We start from the raw sequence: 23,412 nt of genomic DNA on the forward strand, positions 1-23,412 counted from the left end.
CTAATTCTTGACCACATTCCTGCTTCTTGTGCAATTTGGTATCTTTTTTGAGCCGAGTTAGTTGACCCCTCATCTATCTCCGCCGGTACTGCGCCATTACAATCCGGTTCTGCTCGATTGTCGCAATTTTAGAGGTGCGTTTTGATGCTGCGTTGAGTAGTGCCTCTTGAACGATAACGGGAAAAATGCTGAAGCAGCCGGGAGTTGGAGGATAATACACCTCGCTTCCAGGAATCTCCCGTTTGGGAGACTGTTCGATCTAAATTAAACAGGTCTCGTTTCCAGGTTTATCCCTGTCAACAGCTGGTTGTATGTTTTGTTATGGTTCCGTTTTCGAAAGTAAATACACGTGCCTAGCCGCATATCTATTTATGACGACTGGTAAAATTACCTTGACACTAACAAATTCAGCTGACGCAGCATCGGGCACAATGTAAAATTCGGTCTCTAAAAATAAGTCCCGCTTTCGTTTTCCGTGAACACACGTAAACTGGAGAGTAAAACATAATCCGTATAATGCAGACATCTAAAATAAATAGGAATTCGTTTGCTGGGGCTTCATTACTCTTTTTATTTTGGAGCTAAAGCCCCTGATGCATGGCTGAAAGTTCTAAATGTTTTGCCTTTACAGGAGATAATCAAAGATGGGCAATATCTTCGTTCACAATGTCTTCTAATCTCCTTTCCGAGCATCTGCACAATTTTCGGTAAGGCGTCCTCTACCTGGCGTAATCCCCTGCAAATTTTAGGACAAAAGGATGCAACGTTGACAATGACATAAATATGGTGCTATTTGTCTTCGTCATGAGTTTATATGTTGGTTGAGCGTTTTACAATGTGCCCGTCCTACCTGACCGCATATAAATATATCGGGTTACAGGGGGCTCATATCTGGATTGTCCTCGAACAATTTGTTTCGGTGTTCGACTAAAAGAGGAAAGGAAATACTCCGGTTATTGCTCGGTGTGTTTTTCATTCTTTCATACGCTCAAATGGCTGCTTTGGGGACAGTTTTCAACCTATAATCGCTTAATAATGGGCTATTTTGGAACTTAGGATCGCCGAACACGGATGGAAACGACCGGTGAATGAAAATTCTTACAACTCAAAATAACGAATGAGACTAGACTTGAGATTCTAAAAAGTTGCACTTAACCGCACTGGCTTGGTGGAGCGCCAGAAAAACACAAACGATTTGCAGTCATTTGACGAATTTTCACTAATGGCAACGCGGCGCTCGACATTTGTTTTCACAGCTACGTCAGATTTTGACAGGAAGGCATACCTACAGGGTGATTCATTGGCAATGGGACAACCGAAAGCTGAAGATACTACACGTTAAACGGTGATGATTGAAGAAAATATGCTTAATTCGAAAGTTGATAGTTTCGAATATACTGGGTGTTGAAAGATAAAATTTTAATTTACTTTTTTGCCATTATTCTAAAAATATCTAGGTTAGACTCTTGAAAAATTTGTAGTCACGTTTTTTTAGATGATGAACAAAATACGTTTTGTAATTACCGCGTTGCAAATGGAGGGGGCCATTTGCAGTGAATTTTACAGAACTTTTTGCTCTGTAAACCAATCATTTTTCCATTAATTATATATTCTTGTTTCATTCCGATATCTTCATTCGTTTTCGAGAAAAATCTATTTAACGAACACTATGTGTAAATTTGAGAATACGAGAAATTAAAAGCCAAGTTTATTCTCATTTTCTAGAACACACAATTCGTCATCTAAAGAAAACATAACTTTACGAATTTTCAAAAGTCTAAACTAGATATTTTCAAAATAATGGCAAAAAAATGAATTAAAATTTTAACTTTCAACACCCTCTATTTATTCCAAACTATCAACTTTCAGACAAGGCATATTTTCTCTAATCGTCACCATTTGACGTGTAGTATCTCCAGGTTTCGGTTCCATTGCTAATGAATCACCCCGCATATTTGTATCTTATTATTTAATTGTTTAAAACTTTATTCAATGTCTGGTACTAAATTCATACTTCTAAAGCATTGGCAAAAATTCAAAATGGCTTCGCCGCGGTTAGAATTTCATTTCTGAGACATGCGTCAAACTTTGACAAGATGACATTTACGTCAATGGCGCAACGTTGCCACATTTTATGCAAATTTAGATAATGGAACTATCCTATAAGTAGAACTGAATTTAATATTCTCCACACTGTTTTCGGTTAACTGGGACATAGATATTTTTTCGCCCGACTGCGGTACAGCTGAAACTGATTCGGATTTGTTTAACATGATTTTTCGGTACGCAACTGGAACTAAATTGTTGATTAATTATTTTCCATAAAATGAAAATAAAAGTAGAAAATTAAAAGGAACGGAAACTAAAGTAAATAGCTAATATATCAGCCCCGAACATTTGTTTATTTCTCTTTTTCCTAAAAACCTTCTCTGCTTTCTTGTTTATCTTCAAAAAAAAAACTGTGGTCGATGTCGATACCAAACCATTCGATTGTGAACAATAAATTAAGAAATTCCAAAAATTGCAACTTTACTCCCTCTAAAGAGAAATCCAGAGGGAGTAAATTTTAATTTATCTTTCGAAGTGCAAAAATACTGTTTTATATTCACTTTATATTAGTAAAATGAAAGGAAAATCCACTAGTATTTACAGTTCCCAATACGCCGAGAACGCTCAATGTTGCGATAATCGTATAAAAAAACGTTAAAATGGATTTTGTAGGGCAAACTAGGCTTTTGAATAGTCTGTAATGAGCCATAAAAAAATGAAAAAATGTATTTAAGCTAGAATTTTAAAAACTGAACTTTAAAAATTCACTACAATTGGAAATTTTCCTCCTAGACCGTTTATATTTGATAAAGTTAATCGGCGATATGTTAACCACTCTTCAGAATTTTTTAGATTTTCGCAACCCAACTTTCGAAAATATAAGTTGATTGACTGAGCATTGTATAGTCCAAGTATCTATTATGCGATTTCTTATAGGAAATGACCCAGACATAGCGGAATTTCAGCGAAAAATACAATTAACACTTCAGTTTAACGTATTTTTGCATATTTAAGTAGTTATTCCGATTCCAGAGCTGGAATTTCATACGAAAAACTACCAACTAAAGTTGAGAGTTATAGGTAGAAAAATCGGACATATCACCACTGCTTCTCCACAGCAAAATTTCGAACCTTTAAAAATACTATTCATTTATGGAATTTTCATGTAATTTCATATAAATACTTCAAATGAGATGTTTTACAGCAGGCCTCAGACTTATTACGGCAACTGTAATATGTAAGTCAAAGTCGAATTTTTAAAATTAAACTTTAAAGCTTCCCCACAATTTGAGATTTTCTCCGAGCTTTTTTACACCGAGTGTCCAGGCGAATCCTGGACATAGCAGATTAACATGGGACATCAATTTTTATTTTTTGTGCTCGCGTCGATTATCCAGTTAAAAAATTTTACATGGAAGTCATAGTACTCAAGACCGACCATCATTCCGCAATTTTTAAAATTTTCTAATTAGATCTTTTTCACCGAATTAACTCGTAAATAAGTTAAAAATTACTGAGAAATTAACGAAAAGAGAAAATTCACTTGACCTGAGGTTTTTACGCTTGTGTTGTTGGCAACATTGTGTTTGTTTAATTCTGACGTTAACTCTGACCAATCGTGGCCTCGAACGGCTACGCGAGACATTCAAATTTTTGAAATTTGGAGACGTTTTGAGGCAAAACGGCTCTAATTAGAAGATTGAAGAAATTGCGGAATAATGGCCGGTCTTGAGTACTATGACCTCCATGTAAAAGTTTTTCGATTGAATAATCCGTGCAGGGGCAAAAAAATTAAAATCGATTTCCCAGGTTAGTCTCCTGTGCCCATGGTTCGCCTGGACACCCGGCATCTGGCAGGGTCAATTGGTCATGTGTTGACTACGTTTGAGGATTTTCGCAACTCAACTTCTGAAGACATAAAGTGCCCAAAACGTCAACGTTTTCCGATTGCATTAGAGCACTTATGGGTGCGCTCTTAAGACTGGAGACCCATGAAATTCTCTCCATGTGCCAAAAGGGCTAGAAATGAATGAATTAAAATTGCAGTTTCGGTAGCATTTTAATACAAGAGAACTACGTAACAGATTCAAGATCCGTCATGCGGCAAGCCCCTATTTTATTCAGACGTAGCGAATCCTATATCTTGGAAGCCTTTCGTCCTGACATCCAGCCATATATGCATATTTGATATTTTATGGCCCCGAATCCACCCTCTGCGGATATAAACGGTAAACAGAAAAAAACCCTAATTTGGCTGACAATGCAAGGGCGCGTGACGGGTTTGAGGCGTATAGGCGAGGGAAAAAACTCCCCTCAAAAACAATAATCATCATTTTTTAGTGCGGAAGCGCGTATTTAAGTTAGTGGAATCCAGGAGTCACATATGACAACAGGCTGTTTCCAGCTTTATGAAAACGGAAGCATCGGGCTCGTGCCGGTGAACTCATCCCCATTTGTCTTTCACCCTTCGAATGGGTAGGGGAGGGAGTGGGCCTGGGTTAAATTTAGACTTTCACGTCGTCGGTTTAATAAAGGTATTAAGACTTATGGTAAAAGATTTGGCGCGATGATAATAAGCGAAATAAAATTACTTCTTTGGTGCATTCGTGCAAAATCGCCCGAGGACAAAGAGAGACATAACCGAGGTCCCAGAAATATCTTTTATACATAATAATAACATTTTAATTTCATCCCAGACGCTTTGCGTCCTTGAAAACCAGTCGCTGCTTCTTTGGGGTTATAAAACTCTAAAACGGAAGATTGAGGGAAATAAACGAAACATGTCCCCTCATTAAAATAAACACACGAGTCCCAAAATGCGGTGGGGCCCGGCCTATAATATATTGGGTAAGGACGAGTTTTATTTATAATCTTTCATTTATATTTGTGTTTTAAACGTGCCTCTCCGAGGTTTTTTTTATCTAAAAACGTGCATATGCTTAAACTGGTTTTGATTCATAAGAATATGCGGTGCCATCCTGTTGATTATACACATAGGAGTCAGTTTATTGGATCCAGTAATTCCAGTCTATAAAAGGTTTTCTAAATATAATGCAGGCTTCTCGATGAAACTAATTATATGAATATTTTATTTAGGCGCTTCTTCACTGAATGGTCCAAGATATTGTACAATGGAGATAGAAACGAAGACACGGTCATCTGTGCGAGCATTCAGATGTAGGTGATTGATGTGTGGTACATCCCATAATTCAGTTAACATGAAATAAAATGTTTATGTTATTGCGTCCTCATTTCGCGGAAAACTTACATATTCCAGGTTTCCCCATCAGCGCTTCATAATAATTCCAATGGGAAAATATGTTCAATAATTATATCATATTTTCGATTTTCTTGGACCGGCGCCACTTTTCGGAATTTGATTTAATGTGAAATGGCAGCTTCATAGAACTGTGCCTGTGACTAATTCCATCAGAAAGTTGTGTATTTCTGAGAAAAAATCAAAAAATATAATGGTATTTTTGTGCTCGATGCAGTGTATCTCCTTTGAGGTTTTTGGTGCTTTACCCAAAATCCAAATCTTTAGCTTCACCGATTTTTGCCTGCTTGGATTTTTACAAAATCCTCGACAATTTCAGAAATTACTGCATAATTTAATTACTAATAAATCCTTCTATAGAACGCAGCTTTCCACATTTTTCAGCCCTTGGCACCCGGGGGCCTAGCGGCCAACGGCTAGACATATATATTGCCAAAAGCCGCTAGTAATTCGAAATAAGAACATTAGGCCGTGTATAATCATATGATGTTAAAGGGGTATATGCACTCAAGGATATGAGCAGCACATTCAAAAGGGAATATGCAGTTAGTAATGGTTTATGCATATTTTGTTCTCATCTAATATGACACCACTCCCGATTTTTAGCATTTTCGCAAAATAACACCACTCAATTTGAATTATATCTTAATTAATAAAAATCGCGTCCAATACTCTGTTATCAGCAAAAAGTGAAAGACTTGAAAATTCTCTCAAGTTCCAATACGTACCGAGAAGAACTGCCAAATGAAATAAATTCAATATCTGCATATTTCGACATATGCGAAAGAAATACCGGAACGCGTCAATTTTAGGGTCTGAAATTACATCCTGCAACGTAAAAATTGCATTTCTAAATTCAACCCCTTTAGGCGACAATTGCAACTCCCAAATTTTTAAATTGGAAGTGTGGGTCGGTGATACCTCATTTGAAAGGTCTTTTCATTCTCTATTAAAAATCGCTATGGTTTTAAACGTTATTTGAAAGAATATTAGAAAAAATCAATTCATGTAATTGACGCAATTCTCCATAACAAAGTACAAACTTTTTAACTAATATCACTTCGTTATTGATAACGTAATAAAATAACAAAACAAATCAATCTAAATGTACTTTGATTTAACTTTTCTAAAGTGGCGGATAGAGAAGCGAAGATCGCTAGAATGGCCAGCACGATCACCTGATCTTACTCCATGAGAGTTTTTATGGGAATATGTAAAGAGTATGGTGTACAAAGCTAAACCACATGATCTCGCTAAGTTGAAAAGAAGAATAACGCTTGCGTTTAGATGGGTTACGCCTCAAATATTGATTAATGTTAGAAGATATTTTTATTTACAGTAAGGATGCTGCCAAAAGGTTGGAAGCATACATTTTGAAAATCTTATAGAAGATTGTGATTTATTTGTTTTATCATTTTATTACATCAATAATGAAATGGTATTAGTTATTAAGTTTTAAGTTGATTGTAGAGAATGTCGTCAATTACATGATTTTCTTGTTTTTCTATTATTCTTTGCAATAAAGTTTAAAACCATAGCAGTGTTGAATAGAGAATGAAAAGACCTTTCAATTGAGGAATCACAAACCCACGCTTCCAATTTAAAAATTTGGGAGTTGCAATTGTCACCTAAAGGGGTTGAATTTAGAGATGAAATTTTTACGTTGCAGGATGTAATTTCAGACAATAAAAGTGACGCGTTCCGGTTTTTGTTCACATATGTCGAAACATGCAAGTATTGAACTTATTCTATTAGGCTGTTCCACCGTATATTTCCTTTGCATTACGATGACAAAACACGAGTAAGAAAGAGGACCGAAGAGTGAAGGAAGAAGGAGTAAGGCGAAAATGGAATAGATAAGATAGGTAAAAGAAGATAGAAAGATAAAAGATTGAATAAGGGCAATACTAGTACGACTTCCCTATAGTGCAATGCATGTGAGCGTCATATGAATGAAACATATGAAGCGTCATATTCATTTCATGTGAAAGTCACGTGGAGGTAAGCAGCAAAAACGTATGAAACACATGTTTTTATATGCATATGAATCACAGGTTTCATACCACTGACATCTACTGTATTTTGAAGTTTATTCCGGAATGTGCGTATGAATTTATTCCGATTGTGCGAGAACTGGTCTATCGGCGGACTTTTAAATCTGAAGAAAACTCCGGGTCAGATGTGTCCGATGCAGCTGAAAACAACTGGGCAGCAACAACAAACCAGACCTTTCAATATTCAAGAAAAATAAATCTCCGAACCGCGTAATTAGTGGTTTTTTAAACAATGGCCATATCTCCTCATCCTCTTCGTCCTTTCCCGCGGTCCTTCTTCTTCTTGTTGCAGCAGTCGTTGTCGCCATACTTATGCTTTTGTTTTATTTTAACAGCCTCATATATTTAAGAATACGTATTTTTGCATTAGGTCCCCACGGTCTTGTTCGACCTTTTGCTTTGCAGGTTTTTCGAAATAACTTTCTAAGCGGCACATAAATTATGGGGTATTAAACGCAATACAAAGACGGTCTTAAGCGTCGCAACATGTGGAACACATCTCAGATTTATTTGCACCTAATATATTACAAATTATTGTGTTTATTCTGCTTGTTCGGGTCTTTTCAAAAGTTTTGTCAGCTAATTAATTAGCCCCGTCGCTGGATTTTTATTTTTGGCCACATCGGAATCTTTTGTGCTTTTACGCTCGCATCTTATTGCGGATCCCATTTATCAACCCAACACAACTCATTTTAAACTTCTAACGTAAGCGTATCAATTGTCGCTCGCATTAATATTAATTCCGTCATTGACCTTATCTTGGAACATTATCATCAAAAAAGCATTAAGTTTGTCACGGGGAAATGTGCACGGCAGCTGGTCCTTTGAAACCTAGAATTATGCCATTGGAAATATCGATGTACCAGCATATTGGAACATGGAGGGAGGAAGCACACGCCGATGTCGTTAATTCCAATAAATCACTAAATTGCGGGGGTGTAATGCAGTTAATAGCCGGTCAGTCGCGCAACTGTCACATAACCTTATATGATCCATTATTCTGGTATCTGTAATAGCCAGAGGACCCTCTTGTGAATGGTAGAAAGGGGGAAACTAAGGGAATAGATCAAATTTAGGAGCGGACTTCGAACGCGGGATTCACTAGGTCAGATACAGATGAGGAAATATCGATATTTTTAGATCCAAATAAGGGATGAATTTTATTGGGGATTAAGTTTCAGGGATGTATCTTTCTACGAAATTTCTAACGCACTGTCGATTAAATTTTGGAAAATTACTGACGAGGAAATACTGCCCCTCCTGGGAAACCTTCGAAGGTCTTAGCAGCTCGGGGGCTGTTTGTGGAACACCTCTACAGGGTGGTCCAATTGCTACGAGCCGCTATTGCTACCTTCTAAACCGTAAACGTTACAAATTCGGTTAAATTAGACAAAAGTTGTCAAATTTGATGGCAAGTTAAGATATCGAGGCACTGTTGCCAAAACGTGTTCGGTTTCGGAAGTATTGGGAAAAAACGAAATTTTGCCGAAAATATGTTTCGTTTTCTTATACTTTTAGATTTGTCTTTTGGAAACTATAAATTTTATTTTGTTCTAATCCTAAAACTCTAGAGTAAAACGAAATAAATTAGATACCTCTACTGAAATAAGGAAATAAATGAATGATTCAGGTCATTATTGAATTGAATCCAAGTCCGTATTTAAAAAATTGAAGTTAGAGTCGATGTCTCAGAAACTAAAAGTACTATTTTTTAAAACCTAACATTACTATGTAAAGCTTTAAAACCCAATAAAATGCTTTCAGAAAAACTTTCTTTGAAAAGCATTAGTTTTCGGTTTAATTACAAAAAAACGTTTTCGGCAAAATTTCGCTTTTTCCCAATACTTCCGAAACCGAACACGTTTTGGCAATAGTGCCTCGAGATCTTAACTTGTCATCAAATTTGACAACTTTTGTCTAATTTAACCGAATTTGTAGCGTACACGGTTTAGAAGATAGCAATAGCGGCTCGTAGCAATTGGACCACCCAACATATAGCAAAGCGCTCTAATAAAGAATTTTTATATCGATTTTTTCTCATGTGTCTCGAAAATTCGACAAGATTTATCAAATAGGGGAAAGTTGAGTATATTGGACCCGTTGCTATGTTGGACCACTTTGTTGTTTGCTATGCTGTCCATCTCCAATTATAGTTTTTATTTTTATGAGTTGGCAGCACCACACGATTAGGAACAACTTCATGTTGGTCGGCCATTTTATTTTTTCACTTAAAATAACGCGTCGTGTGTTGTTTGCAAAATACTAATTTTGAATGTTCTGATGTAAATTTTAGTGTTTTGTTCTGAAGGCGTAGTAAAGTTAATGATAAGCTTACAGTGCTTGAATTTATAATTTACATTCATTATCTATCTAGAATTTACTGCAGTGACACAAACATCGATTTTTATAGGTTATGTTGTTGTCATTTTTTTTCATTTTGATATTGTGCAGTTTGGTAAATTAGACCATAAGTAGTTGGGTGAAATGGACCGGTCCAATTTAGTTGATGCAAAATGGTTTTCATTACAGACGTGGTGTGACGGGTTGGAACAACTATAAGTTAAAAATATAACACTTTATTAACTGCTCGTTAATGCAAGAGCGGAAGTGAAAAGCAAAGACCCTTTTGGCGTAAATGTAAGTGTCTGAGAAGACTTGTTGAGAACGTTTCTACTGGTTCTTGTGTTGTGTGTGTTCTAGTTTCTGTGTAGACCTCTCCTACATATATGATACATATATGGACTTCTTTAAAGTACATTGATAAGGATAGTTTGAACTTTAAACAGTACTGAGTCCTTTTGTCTCAGTTAATTACAATTTGATGGTTTAGCCATATCGGTCAAAGAAATTGCGTTTCTAAATAAATATACATTCTAATTATGTTGAAACTTTGCCCTTAGATTTTCATGACAAAGTAATACAAGTAATGTAAGAAGAGAACACATGGGCGTAACCTGGAGTACTTTACACAGATGACGGAAAATAAGTATTATAAGTGGAAACCTGAAGATTCGCAAAATGCAATTCATGATTAGAAAAATGAAGGTATTGGCCAGAATGAATGCACGAAATTGCATAAAATTCCTAGAGTTACCTTGAAAAGACATTTGGATAAGGGCGATACAAGCGAAAGTGCGGAAATAAATAAAGGAAGGCTGACTGTTTTCAAAGAACAATTTAAAAATATTATGGTTAAGCACATATTAAAACTGAAACAACATATGTTCGGCTTAACAATTACAGATATTCGCAGAATGGCTTACCAAATTCCAGAGAAGAATTCTATTCCTCACAATTTTAATTATATAAAAGAAGTGGTAGGCAAAGCTTGGTATTACGCTTTCATGAAAGAGCACAACGATAAAATGAGCTTCAGAACCTATAAAAAAAAATTAAAGGAAATAGAGGAAACAGGTATATTTGTAAAACAGAAAATAAAGGGAAGCAGATTACGGAAAAAGACGTATAAAGAAGCGTAAAAAAACGATGAAGGAAAGCACAACTGAAAAAGCAGACTACGAAGAGAAAATATTAGTTGTAGATGCTTCAGACAGCTGTATGTCAGAAGATCAAAAGAATGAATGTGCCAAATGTAAACTTAACTATTTTGATAAAAAAGGACCTAAAGTGGATTGGTTGGAGTGTGAACGTTGCCCTAATTGGAATCATGAAACTTGCACCAGCAATCCCTGCAAATACGATAATTATTTTTCTTAATTTTATGAGCTATATTTGCTATCATTAATGTTTAATTACCTACTATTATTGTTCCAAGATATTAAAAAAAATCTATTTTTTGCTTTGTTTCTATCAAAGTCCAATTTAGCCACCTCGTGGTTCAACTAATACAACTGGTCGGTAATTTGGAACAAAGTTTTGATCTCAAATTTTGTTAATTATTGAGAAATATATAACAATTGTATCGAATTACGTAATAATTATCGTTTCATTTGGTGTAATGGATAACTGAGCCAGTTCTAAAGTATTATGAAAAAAAATAGATTTAATAAAAATGGTCCCATATAACTGACCTTCCCCTAATGATTGAATTTTTTATACATTTTCTACTTTAAATTTTGCAATTCGTTTTGTGACTTCTACAAAATTTTTAAAGGTACTTAAATTGTTTAGGTTTACAAAATTAGAATGGCCGAATCCTTCCATCGTCCTTCCATCCGTCCATCCTTCCTTTTGGAAAGTTACAAGGAAAAAGTCGACGATAAATTCTTGACGTGATGTGTAATTCAGATGAGTTGACTTTCATGGTGCCCATTTAAGAAGTATAATAGCGTTAACACATTTTTCTTTATTTTCAGATATGATGATATTGCAAAAGTCGACTTTTCCTAATTTAAATGTTTTTCGGCATAAGACAAAAAGTATTCTTGGAGGATATTCCCAGAATATATTCGGAATTTCACAAACATTCCGAACAACTTAACAACATATTTTTGCATTACATTATTATGACCCTGACAATATAAATATTAATAAGTAGTAAAATCCTCACATAGCGTGCATACATTCCTATAGTGTTTCCTTCACAATTATGTAGGTCGTCCAAAGTCCCATTTGTGTCCTTAGTATTAAATCCTGCGCACAATAATCCTTTATTTTCGCCTCATCAATTTTCGTGCCCTCATCTTTCTCTCACCTAAAGTGACTTTGTTTAAATGTATAATATAAATATTTGTAGGTATTAAAACGCGCGATCAAAAAGCTAAATTTGGACAAGTGCATCCCTATATCTGTCTGTAAACTCGTTCAACGTTGAAGAGAATTCAGAAAAGTTAGCTCTTTTTAAACAGGAAACTGTTTTTTTTTACATTTAAATCTAGAAGTCAAAGAGCTAACTTTACCGTAAAAACAATGCGCTTCTGAGATTAGCGCGTCAAAATTGCACTTTGCTCACGGTTATGAGAGTATAGAGTGCATGTCCCGACCAGTCTCCTGTCCACTTCCATAATGATGGTCGATTTCCAGTTTCAGTAATCTCTATATACTCTAACGTATTTAATACAATATTGACATAAATTTCTGGAATTGAATCATGCTTACTTATTGCGTAACGTTATTTCTGATCCATGAAACCGTGCGGTAAGTAGCATTTTCCGCGCTTATTCGAGTTTAATAAAGTTACCTTACTTTGTGCCGTTTTTCATACGAAATTAATGTGGTTGAAATTCAAGTGGTTGTTGACAACGCATTGTACATAATGCTTGTGGTACTTTTTATTACCGCCCTCGAGTGGTGGAAAACTTCGCCCTTTACTGGTTTAGTTTGCAAATTTCTAGTGTTGCAATAGTGTGGGTTTTTTTTACCGCACGCATTTGCAAGCTGAACATTGCACTTTTCGCACATGTGCAATTTAAAAAAAAATGCTGCACGCGTGCAGAAAAGAAAGCGGCATGTATCAGTCCCAAAAACGTTTTGTGACAGTGGTTGATGGGGTTGTGGAAAAAAATAAAACTCTGTGTCTAAAACATCGTACAGACCTAAGCATTTCACCGCAAAACTGACCGAACGTTGAATTAAACACTGGTTTGGACCATCTTATTTATTATATTATACATGATTAAACACTAATTTAAACCGAACAATAAACCCGTAAGACTTTCAAACCTGTTTGCAAACATGTATCTTGCCCCGTCCAAATTAGTGTTTTATTCGGCGTTGGGTTGGTTGCATTGTTCGCTGTACAGCCAAACATTCAGGTCTGTACGAAGCTTAATATGTGCGAAAGTGCTTTTCCGTGCTCCATTGCTGGCCGAACTCCGCTTCGCGTCGTTCATTCGACTGCAATCAGCGTGCGATAAAGTATCGCTTTCCGCACTTGTGGGTTAATAACTATTTCCATTTAAACGTAATGCGAATCATTCACTTAGGAAAGCCTTATTTGTTGTAATCTATAGTTTGATTGAACTTGAAAAAGAAAACATATTGGCGCCCCTTGAAGGTACGATTGGATTGTGGCAAATCATAATAATTCCTTAGATTTACTTGACTCAGGTTGTGAAATCTCATAGCCCTTCCACGCAAATCTATGAATACGTACACCGGGAAACCAAACTCCGTTTATATAAGATTACACAGAGGGTAATTTTCATATATAGTGGATGATATACAAACAAGGCGTTGGTTAGTTTCTGGGCTTGCCTACAAATTACACATACCCTCGCCAATTATATTATCTATTCCCGCATTAAGGGACGCACGCAATTAAGAGAACACCTGCGAAAACTATGGTTTAAGACTTCATACACATTTTTTAGAGAAGAAAATTGTCCTTTTTATCCCTGTGTAGCAAATTTCGTCATATACCTGCTCTCTCAACCCATCGTTGATGGCTTGTTCCCTATACAGGGTGTTATTTAAGTGCGTAGCCGAACTTTAAGGGACGACTCTTTGAGAGATTCTAAGACAAAAAGTTTATTTGAAGATAGGTCGGGTAATGCTTCGTTTTCAAGATACAGGGTGTCGGCCTTTTTTTTTTAAATCGTTACAAATTAAAAAAACTCGTAAATAACAAGACGCAAACTAATATGATGTTAGAAAGAATTATTAATGTAGTAGAAAGGAGCCCTTTAAGCTGGAAATTGTCTCCTTTTGCTAATGGCGTACACAGGGGCAATGCCGGAAATTTAAGAAAAATCAAACAAGAAAAATATTTTATTAAAACTACACTTAAATAGATAGCCCGCAATTTTCTTAAATAAAAAACGTTTAATAATAAATAAATGCCAAATTTAAACAAAATCGTCTAAAAGGTTATTAAGATTTTTCCGAAAAAATGATTTTTAAAGAAAAATTTAACACTCTGTATCTTGAAAACGAAGCACTTTCTGATTTATGTCTAAATAAACTTTTCGCCTTATAATCGCCCCTTAAAGTTAGACCACATACTTAAATAACACCCTGCATAAAAGGAAATGGGTGGATTCGTTGCAATGTCTGAATCAATTTTTCTCGGTTTCCAAGCGCTGTACTGGGCACATATCAAATAGGATCAAACCATGGAAAACTATTTACACAATAATTCACTTCAAGTCTCAACAAATTTCGGAAAATGATTGGTTTTGAAGAAGTGTCTCAGTCCTGTCCACGTAGTGGTCACCTGCTTCCGTAAGCAAGGATGCACTACTTTACTGGTTCGAATCTACCGAAATTTTTGAAAGACTCCAGTACTCCGCGGTTTCTTTGAAGTTCCCCTATTAGCCCATAAAAGCACGTGTCAATAGACAATAGTTCGCCCATTTATAGCTCTAACTTAATTATAGTTGGATATATCCAACGAAAACCAAAAGTAAAGCCTGTGGTAATATTTTCGAATCCACAGAGAGAAAGAAGATAAATATTTATAAACAGAATTTCTATTTTTGGGTGGTGGTCGTAAATTCGCCTCTACTTCACTCTAACCTTTTATATTTTGCCCGCACAGGTTGAATTAAATATGCTGGGTCTACTGTACAAATCTGGCACAGTTTTAGCAACAATCTATGCACTAAATTCCAACAAGCTGCTAAAGACTGTTCAGTCACAATGGTAGCTGTAGTAAAAGCGCCATATATCAAATAGCAGTTTCTTAGATCTTTTATGATTGTGCCGGCATTAAATTTTATAACAGTCACAATATCAAAGGGTATTTACAATGAATGCGAAAACAGGCCAAAGGCTAAGAACGATCGATGAAATCAGAACCGAAGTTCGTCGCCGGCGTCGCTCTAGCGTGAAATCGTTTCAATTCAGCCCTAAGGGCCCAACACGTTTACCCTAACGGCGGCAGGCCCTAACTGCGACTGTTCTGTTATGCTTTATAGATATGAAATTTCTGGGCGTATTTTATGGGCGTGGATTATGGGAGAGCAACAAGTGAATTTTATTTATGAACGCAACAGGACCGCCCAGCTGTCATAACCGGTCTTCTGGCTGGTTCTCGGCCAGGTCGTTTATCATATTCTGCGCTTGCTCCGGGGCGCCCCCTTCATATTTGCCCCACCACTTTCATATCTCATTTAATAATATCTCGGCCTATGTTAATCCGGGCTCCCACCCCGACGTATAGAACCGCGTGATGTACGGGAATGAGCAGACGTGCCTGCTCCTTCAGCGTTTGTTTGCGCGTTTTCTTTATTCCGGCGTTTTGTTTTCAGATGGCCTCGCCGCCAACGAAGCCTTGCCCGAGGTGCTTATGTGTCAACGATGCCAAGAACAGTTCACGGAATTGCAAGAGTACTTATCGCACAAAGACGAGTGCGACAAGAAAGCGATCAAACATGACGACCCCGCGCATTCCGATCCCGAAGATATGGTGGTGTCTGAAGATGACGAGGACGATGACGAATCAGGGGGAAAGCGTCTTGAGCGCATGCGACGCCATCGGCAGGACGCCGCCAACAATAACAGCGTAGAAGAAAGTTCGCCAGATGAAAATGCGATTAATTTTCCCCTACCAACGGCACCCCCCGCAGCCGCAGGACACGTCACTTTGGAAGCTCTGCAAAACACTAAAGTCGCAGTGGCGCAATTCGCAGCTGCAGCCATGGCAAACAGTACAGATAACCAAGCTGCATTGCAAGAACTGGCAGTGCTGCAATCAACCATCTTTACCTTGCAGCATCAGCAAGTTCTACAGTTGCAGCTTATCAACCAACTCCAGCATCAGCTTCAGATCGACATGACTAAAGAGGACGAGCAGTGCGGCTCCCCTGCTCCTTCCGATTCTGAACGTTCTCCACTAGACCAACCCCCAGGCTTTCCAGTTAAAACAGAATCACGAGAAACAACTCCTACACCCATACCTCCCTCGATAGCCGATGAGACTCCTCCACAGAGCACGCCTCCGCCATTGCAGCCGGAAATCAGCAATCTACCTCTGCAGATGCAGCCTCCCATGTGTTCCATATCATCGTCATTAGCTTCTACTATAATCACTCACAGCAACGAACCGCCCTTGCTAGAAGAACCAAATACTCTGGAAATGCTCCAGAAGAGAGCCCAGGAAGTCTTAGATAATGCCAGTCAAGGATTGTTGGCTACTAACTTGGCAGATGAGCTGGCCTTTAGAAAGAATAAAGGATCTATGTCCCCTTATGATTCTAAAGGGCGTAATGAGCCTTTTTTTAAACATCGCTGTAGATACTGCGGAAAAGTATTTGGGTCTGATTCAGCCCTTCAGATCCACATTCGTTCTCATACCGGAGAACGTCCCTATAAGTGCAACGTGTGCGGTAGCAGGTTTACCACAAAAGGAAACTTGAAAGTGCATTTCCAAAGACACAGTGCTAAGTTCCCACATATCAAAATGAATCCTAACCCAGTTCCTGAACACTTAGACAAATATCACCCTCCTTTACTAGCCCAACTAGGCCAGCAACCATCTCTATCACCTGGAGGCCCTCCACACCCTCCTCATCTAGGGTTTCCCGGCGCTCATCACCCATTCCCCCCAACATCTTTACCTCTCTATCGACCCCCAATTCCCCCACCCCCAGAACTGATTAGCAGTAGGCTTCAACCTTCACCCCACACTCCTCCCCTTAGATTATTCCCACCTCAGCCTTTATTTATTAAACGTGAAGAGCAGGAAGTTCCAGCGGACTTAAGGAAACCTCAAAGAAGTCCTTCACCGATATGCAAATCTGAAAGTGACAGAGAAGATCGGAAGCAAAACAGTGAGAAAGAGGAAATGTCTGAGGTTACTCCTAAACAGGAGCTCAATGATCAGGAGCTCGAGGGTGAGTGTGACAGGTACGCCCCAGGGACACCAAATGTGTTTGAAGAGTGTAGCAATGAGAGCAGATATTCTAATGAGGGTGAGCAGAGGAGTCCTGATGATCACTCTCCTGAGATGCAGGATGAGCCTGAAAACTTATCGAGCAGCAGATCAAACATTATGTCAACCCCTCTTAGCATCGCCACAGGGCAGAGACTGCCTGCCAACTTTTCTTTCGGGCATCAAAGCTCACCCCCAAGTAGCACCTCATCTGGAAGCCTTGGTCATTTTCCTACAAATCCTCTCCATGATATCACTAAGGATCCTGCGATTTACACTAACTTGCTACCAAGGCCTGGCAGCAACGACAATTCCTGGGAGAGTCTCATTGAAGTGACCAAAACTTCTGAAACCAGTAAATTGCAGCAACTAGTAGATAACATTGAGCATAAACTTTCAGACCCAAATCAATGTGTGATTTGTCATAGAGTTTTGTCTTGCAAAAGCGCTCTTCAAATGCACTATAGGACGCACACAGGGGAGAGGCCTTTTAAGTGTAAAATCTGCGGAAGGGCTTTTACTACTAAAGGGAACTTAAAGACTCACATGGGGGTGCACCGCGCGAAGCCCCCAATGAGGGTGCTGCATCAGTGTCCAGTTTGCCACAAGAAATTCACCAATGCTTTAGTGCTGCAGCAACATATCCGCCTACATACGGGCGAACCTACTGATCTCACTCCAGAGCAAATTCAGGCTGCTGAAGTTAAGGACTTTCCCTCTCCAGGAGCATTTCCCAGCCTCTCCAACTCGATGCACCCCTTCCTAAGCCAGGGTTTCCCACTACCTGGATTGTCACCCTTAGGGACTCCTGGCTTGCCCTTTCACCTTAAGTTCGAAAAAGATGGAAGGTCAGAGCATGAGAGCATGGATGATGAAGATGAAGATGATGATAACATGAGCACGAACACTGATAATCAAAATATGGCCCCATTTTCCTCGTCACCATCAGGTGGGAATCACCATATAAATGTTTCGAGTGATTTGAATTGTTCCACTGAAGATTTGAGCTGCAATAAACCCATGTCTCCGCAGGCTGCAAGCATGCAGAATGGGGAAAAATCTCCTAGTCGATCAGTCACCAGCAGGGAGAGTGCTGAGGTACAATCTCCTCACCATCGAATGACTACTACACCCGTCCAGGTGAGTTGAAACAGGAAAAACTAAAATTAAGTTAATAAACTTAAGTGTCAAAGTTAACAATTTTTCGTTATACCGTACTGTTAGTTGCATTTAAGGTATCTTCAAATAGACGTGGTAAATGGTCTTTAAAGGACGGTGACCGCTAAAACACCTTAACGATCGGCGGCCGTTAAGGCTAACAAAACAAATCTATGACTTTCCAGGCTGATTTATAGCAATTTTATATTATATGTAGTATATACGTAAATTGATTTGACAATGGCCGTTCGAGTATGTATTTAGCATGGAACTTCTAAGTGTTCTATTTCATGATGCAAACCTTATATTGTCGTTTCTTTAAGTTTTTGACAAAATTAAATGCTGCTGATGATTAAATAGCGACATAGAAAGTTTCTATCTTACGATGTAGGTTTTTTTTGCAATTTTCTATTAAAATGAGTTTTCCCCCGATTTGTGCTTTTTATAAACTTTTGGCAACATGGCCCATTATCTGACTGTTTGATACGTGACGTAACTATCATATGTAAAGTTCATACCAGCAAGATGGCCGTTTGACAAAACACTGTCACGTTGTTGCCATTTTCACTTTTTGGTTAAAGTATTTTGAAACGTCTTTCAGCGCAAATTTTTATTAATGCTAAGAGGAAGTTTCAACTCTTTTTTACATTCATCCAGTCAATGATGTACGTATACTAATAAAATATGTAACTTTCAGAACTTCAAAAACTTAGAAGTTCAAAAACTATCCTGACAGTAAATAGTTCAATATGTCTTAATTGCAATTTTAGATCAAATTTGGTGATAAATTCGGGATTTCCTCTCTTTCCCTTATACAAAGTTGAATCTGACTACTTGATGCGTGACATAACTGTCATATAAAAGCGTATGCCAGGAATACGGCTCCTTGACAAACATTCATGGAAGATATTGTTTTTTCAGCAGATGCTACTTTGATACACGGTCTTAGAAAACTAAAATTTAAAGTCATCTTCGTGTCCTCAATCGAAATAACAATGTGTTAGAAAGGCATATTGCACACTGTTATTTTTATTTCGCACACGTTGCATTGGGCTGCATGAAAAATAGACACTGACATTGTCACTCCAAACTTGACATATTTTGATATCAGCTATCTGTCTAAGCTGACAAGATTGGCAGACGTCTGCTCCTTTCAAAAAAGCGTTGCCGCATTATAATATAACATGCCTTTTAGATACCCAGACCACCCTCCTCACAACAAGCAACAAGCCCCACTCCCTCGGAATGTAACTCCATGGGAGCTTTGGACTTGACTCCAAAACCGAATCAAAATCCTCCAATCCCAAGCCCAGGGCCCAGTCCAGGGCCACCTTCGCTATTTTCTGCTTTCGGACTTCTGCCTCAAGGATCTCAGTCCTCAACACCGCTGATGACTTCTGCTCTGTCCTCACTGACTTCTTCAGTGCTGACTTCAACGTCTTTTAGCCCGCTGAGGCTAGCTGTAGGCCCTGGTGCAACTTTAGGTATATTTGTTTAGTGGATACAATGAATTGAGTTTTGATTTGGGGTTATTTTATAGGTCGAGGAAATACAACTTGTAATTTGTGCTTCAAGACTTTTGCCTGCCATTCAGCCCTCGAAATTCATTACAGGAGCCACACCAAGGAGCGCCCATTCAAGTGCACTGTATGCGATAGAGGGTTTTCCACGAAGGTGAGTTTAAGCTGAAAGAGTTTCAAATATGTTGATAAATTATTAATCCTTGTGTGTGGCTGTCAAACAATATATCCTGGAATTTATGTTATAAAAATGATTGAAATGTTATTCTAACACAATAGACTCGGAGATATCTCAAATTAACCGCTGGCAGTCCGCCAAGAATAAGTTATGTCGCATGTCTAAGTGGTCTATTTTTGATGGAGAATCTTATTTTTATGTCAAAATGCACTTTTTAACTTGTCGTCATTAAGATCTGAAGTGATTGCCGTGAAAAATGCAGACGGATTCTTCAGCATTCGGTAACTGGTGCGGTTTATTTTCGTGTGCAATTATTCAATACTTATTGCTCTGGTATATTCGTTTTCGATTAAAAACCGCTATGTAAATGGCACATTCTTCTAGACGCTTTCTTGAACTTTGGGCCTATTTTTAAACGCGTTATTATTCATCCCGATGCACAGAAATAGTCTAGAGCGCATTAACGGCGTTCTTCTCTGCCGCAATAATTACAAATCAGATTCATAACAAGCTTTTCAGGTGCACGTATTTGTATATAGACTGAACGCCTTCAACGATAAACAATGTTTTCTTGCATACCTTTTTCCAGTAAGTTTTTACCAGGACCGGACTTTAACCCACAGATTCTAGAGCGGCAGCTTTAAGCACATTTTTTCACGACAGCTTGTTAGTAATCGGAACAAGGGGGCTGCTCAAGTTTGATTTATGGAAATTATTTTTCTGGTAATGTTAACAGTAGTGTCATAATTTGGCCTTGGATGAAACCTCCAACTTATTTCATGAAAGTTTTGGGCAATGTATAATTGAGTTTTCTAGTATAAGGATTGCATGTTATTTATATATACGGAGTGTTTCAAAAATGTTCCAGAAATGGTTGAAGTAAAAATTACTATACTTTGCTCAATTTATTTATGACAACATTAAATATTGGCAAAGTCGTGACTTTTGTAGATAACAGAAGTTCATCTTTATCGTCTCAAGTGGGGTACACAGGATATAACATATTACATTTTTGGATTCTCATGATGGCTTAGGGGATGATATATTGTGCGGCCGTAAATTACATTCCCCCCATGTTAACTTTTTAACAAATTATTATTTTTTCTAAATTCACAAGCAGCGTTAAATAGAACAGAAAATTCTGTCTTTTGACATTTCTTTATTTTTTAAAATGGTGCTTACGTCACCGGTAGCGCAAAATGACCGATTTTAAAAAAATTGAAACATGGATCAAGTAACATCTCAGATTAAAGGCCTTTCAAAACTACATTCAATGATGTATTGAGATTTAAAATCTATCGATTAGTTTTTGAGAAAAGCACCTATAAACTTGGTAAAAAATGCAATACAAACTCAGTTAATGCTACATAAATAATGAAAAAAACTTGTTTGTTTTCGATTTTGTGCTTACAAACAGTCTTTGGTTATTTTTGTTTATTATTATTATATTTTTTTAACTAAAGACTGTGAGCACAAAATCGAAAAGAAACCAATATCCCATCAACAAACAAGGTTTTTCATTGTTTATATACTATTTTACTGAGTTCGGCCATTTTGCGCTACCGATAACGCAAAAAAAACATTTAAAACATTTTAAAAATTTTAAATATTGAAAAAATACTATTATTTGTCCTACTTATGCTGATTTTGAATTTTTAAAAACTGTTAAAAAGTTGAGGGGGGGAGGGCATAATTTAGAGCCGCACGGTATACTAAATTTCTTGCTAATGTGAGAAATTTTATGTTGGCGTATATCTAATTAATTTTAATATGAGAAGAGAGTGCAATTCCATCGCTTCAACAATCCCTACTGACACATGAGACATTAATCCCAAACAAGATAAGAGAAAAAGTAAGAAATACTTCAAATAGACTGGGTTAGTCACGCAACCCATCTATTAGAAAATTTTTGACTTCCCACTGTCGTAGTCCAATGAAATTTGGTTTCAGTCTAGAACCAACGATTTTGAATCTAAGTAAAATATTTTCAAAATGGAGGCACTTCCGGTTACCAAGTTTACCGGAAGTGCTACCAACGTCATTATTTTAAATGAAACTCATGTTTTTGCCATTTTCAGATTTCTCATTAAATTTTAAAGCCAGTTTATATATAATTTCTTATGTCTCAAATTTACCATTTCCGAATTATACCTGAAAATACCTGGAAATCAGTATTGTACTCTAGCCGTTACGAATTTTAAAATTGGTGTTGTGGTTTTCAAAAAGACCTAATAAGCTACGTTTTAATATGTTTCAATTTGATAAAAAGTTTTCCACAATCCCCGAACATCTCTCCGAAGTTGGATGACTTCAAATCTCAATAACTTACTTATTTAAAATAAAACATCCTGTACTTTAAAGCATTTGAGAGTCTAGAATTTCATTCTGTATCGGATATTTTTAAGGTTCCCTGGACCGATTCTAGACAGGGTGTTGAAGCAAATTGTAGATATTTGAAGTCATGCAACTTCCTGTCCTAAACCAAATTTCATTGATCTACGATAGTGGGATGTCAAAATTTTCTAATAAACGGGCAGCGTGGCTGACCCTGTATTCTATAACATATTTATGAGAGTAAGAGTCAGATATTGTAGATTTTTTCCGTTTGCACGAATTGTACTTAAGAAAAGAATTTCATAAATTACTTCTTGGAAAAATACGATCGGAAGATTAAAATACATTTTGCAGTTCGTTGCGACATTATAGGGTTATCGCAACAGCTTCATTCACCGCTTGTTCTGTATAAAAAATGAGGTATCTCATTATTAAGTAACAGTTGCAACCACAGTAAAAGACACCAACCGAAATTTTATCGTGATAAAATTTTTATCAATCTCAACGAATCACAAATTCAACTACTTAACATTTGATTGATATCTTTGGATATAGCTCGTGCATCACAAACCAATCAGGGTCAGAAAAAACCCTCACGCACCACGCGCACTACGTACACTGCACTATTTGCACCCGTGTAATCGATATCATGGATAATTTTCGATGCACTGCGTATTACATATAACAATTGCACCCGTGAAAATTACGGCTGTCATTCATCAGTGATTGGTTCAGCGCAACAATGTAAAGGCAGCATTGCATTACTCAGATGTCAAATTTGACAGATTAATGAAATTATCTAAGTCGCTTTATTTCTATGAAGCTTGTCCTATGTCCACCTCAAATACTTTATCGGAGAATAGCAGAGAAAATTTTGATCTTTTTTGGTAATGTCACTATCTATAACATTTAGCTAAACCAATTGCACTTTCATCACTTATCTTAATTATCGAAGATGTCTTAAATTCATCAATTTTAAAATTCCCATTTCTTTTTTAATTTGTAAAATGTTTTTAAATTGTAAAAATATTTAAATTTTTGCTGTAAGCGTATCTTCAAATAAGAAAATT

At 37.2% G+C, this 23,412-nt stretch overlaps 1 protein-coding gene across 3 annotated transcripts in view; it reads left to right on the forward strand.

The window, feature by feature from the left end:
- LOC136418506 (homeotic protein spalt-major-like) overlaps positions 1-23,412 on the forward strand; it is a 107,666-nt gene that overhangs the window by 72,666 nt on the left and 11,588 nt on the right. For all 3 annotated transcript variants that reach the window (XM_066404583.1, XM_066404584.1, XM_066404585.1), the window contains exons 2-4: positions 15,531-18,292; positions 19,506-19,794; positions 19,851-19,984. In XM_066404583.1, coding sequence (XP_066260680.1) covers positions 15,531-18,292; positions 19,506-19,794; positions 19,851-19,984 — 3,185 coding nt within the window. The remainder of the gene's footprint in view (positions 1-15,530; positions 18,293-19,505; positions 19,795-19,850; positions 19,985-23,412) is intronic.

This window comes from Euwallacea similis, chromosome 35 (genome assembly GCF_039881205.1).
Source record: "Euwallacea similis isolate ESF13 chromosome 35, ESF131.1, whole genome shotgun sequence".
Lineage (NCBI taxonomy): Eukaryota > Metazoa > Arthropoda > Insecta > Coleoptera > Curculionidae > Euwallacea > Euwallacea similis.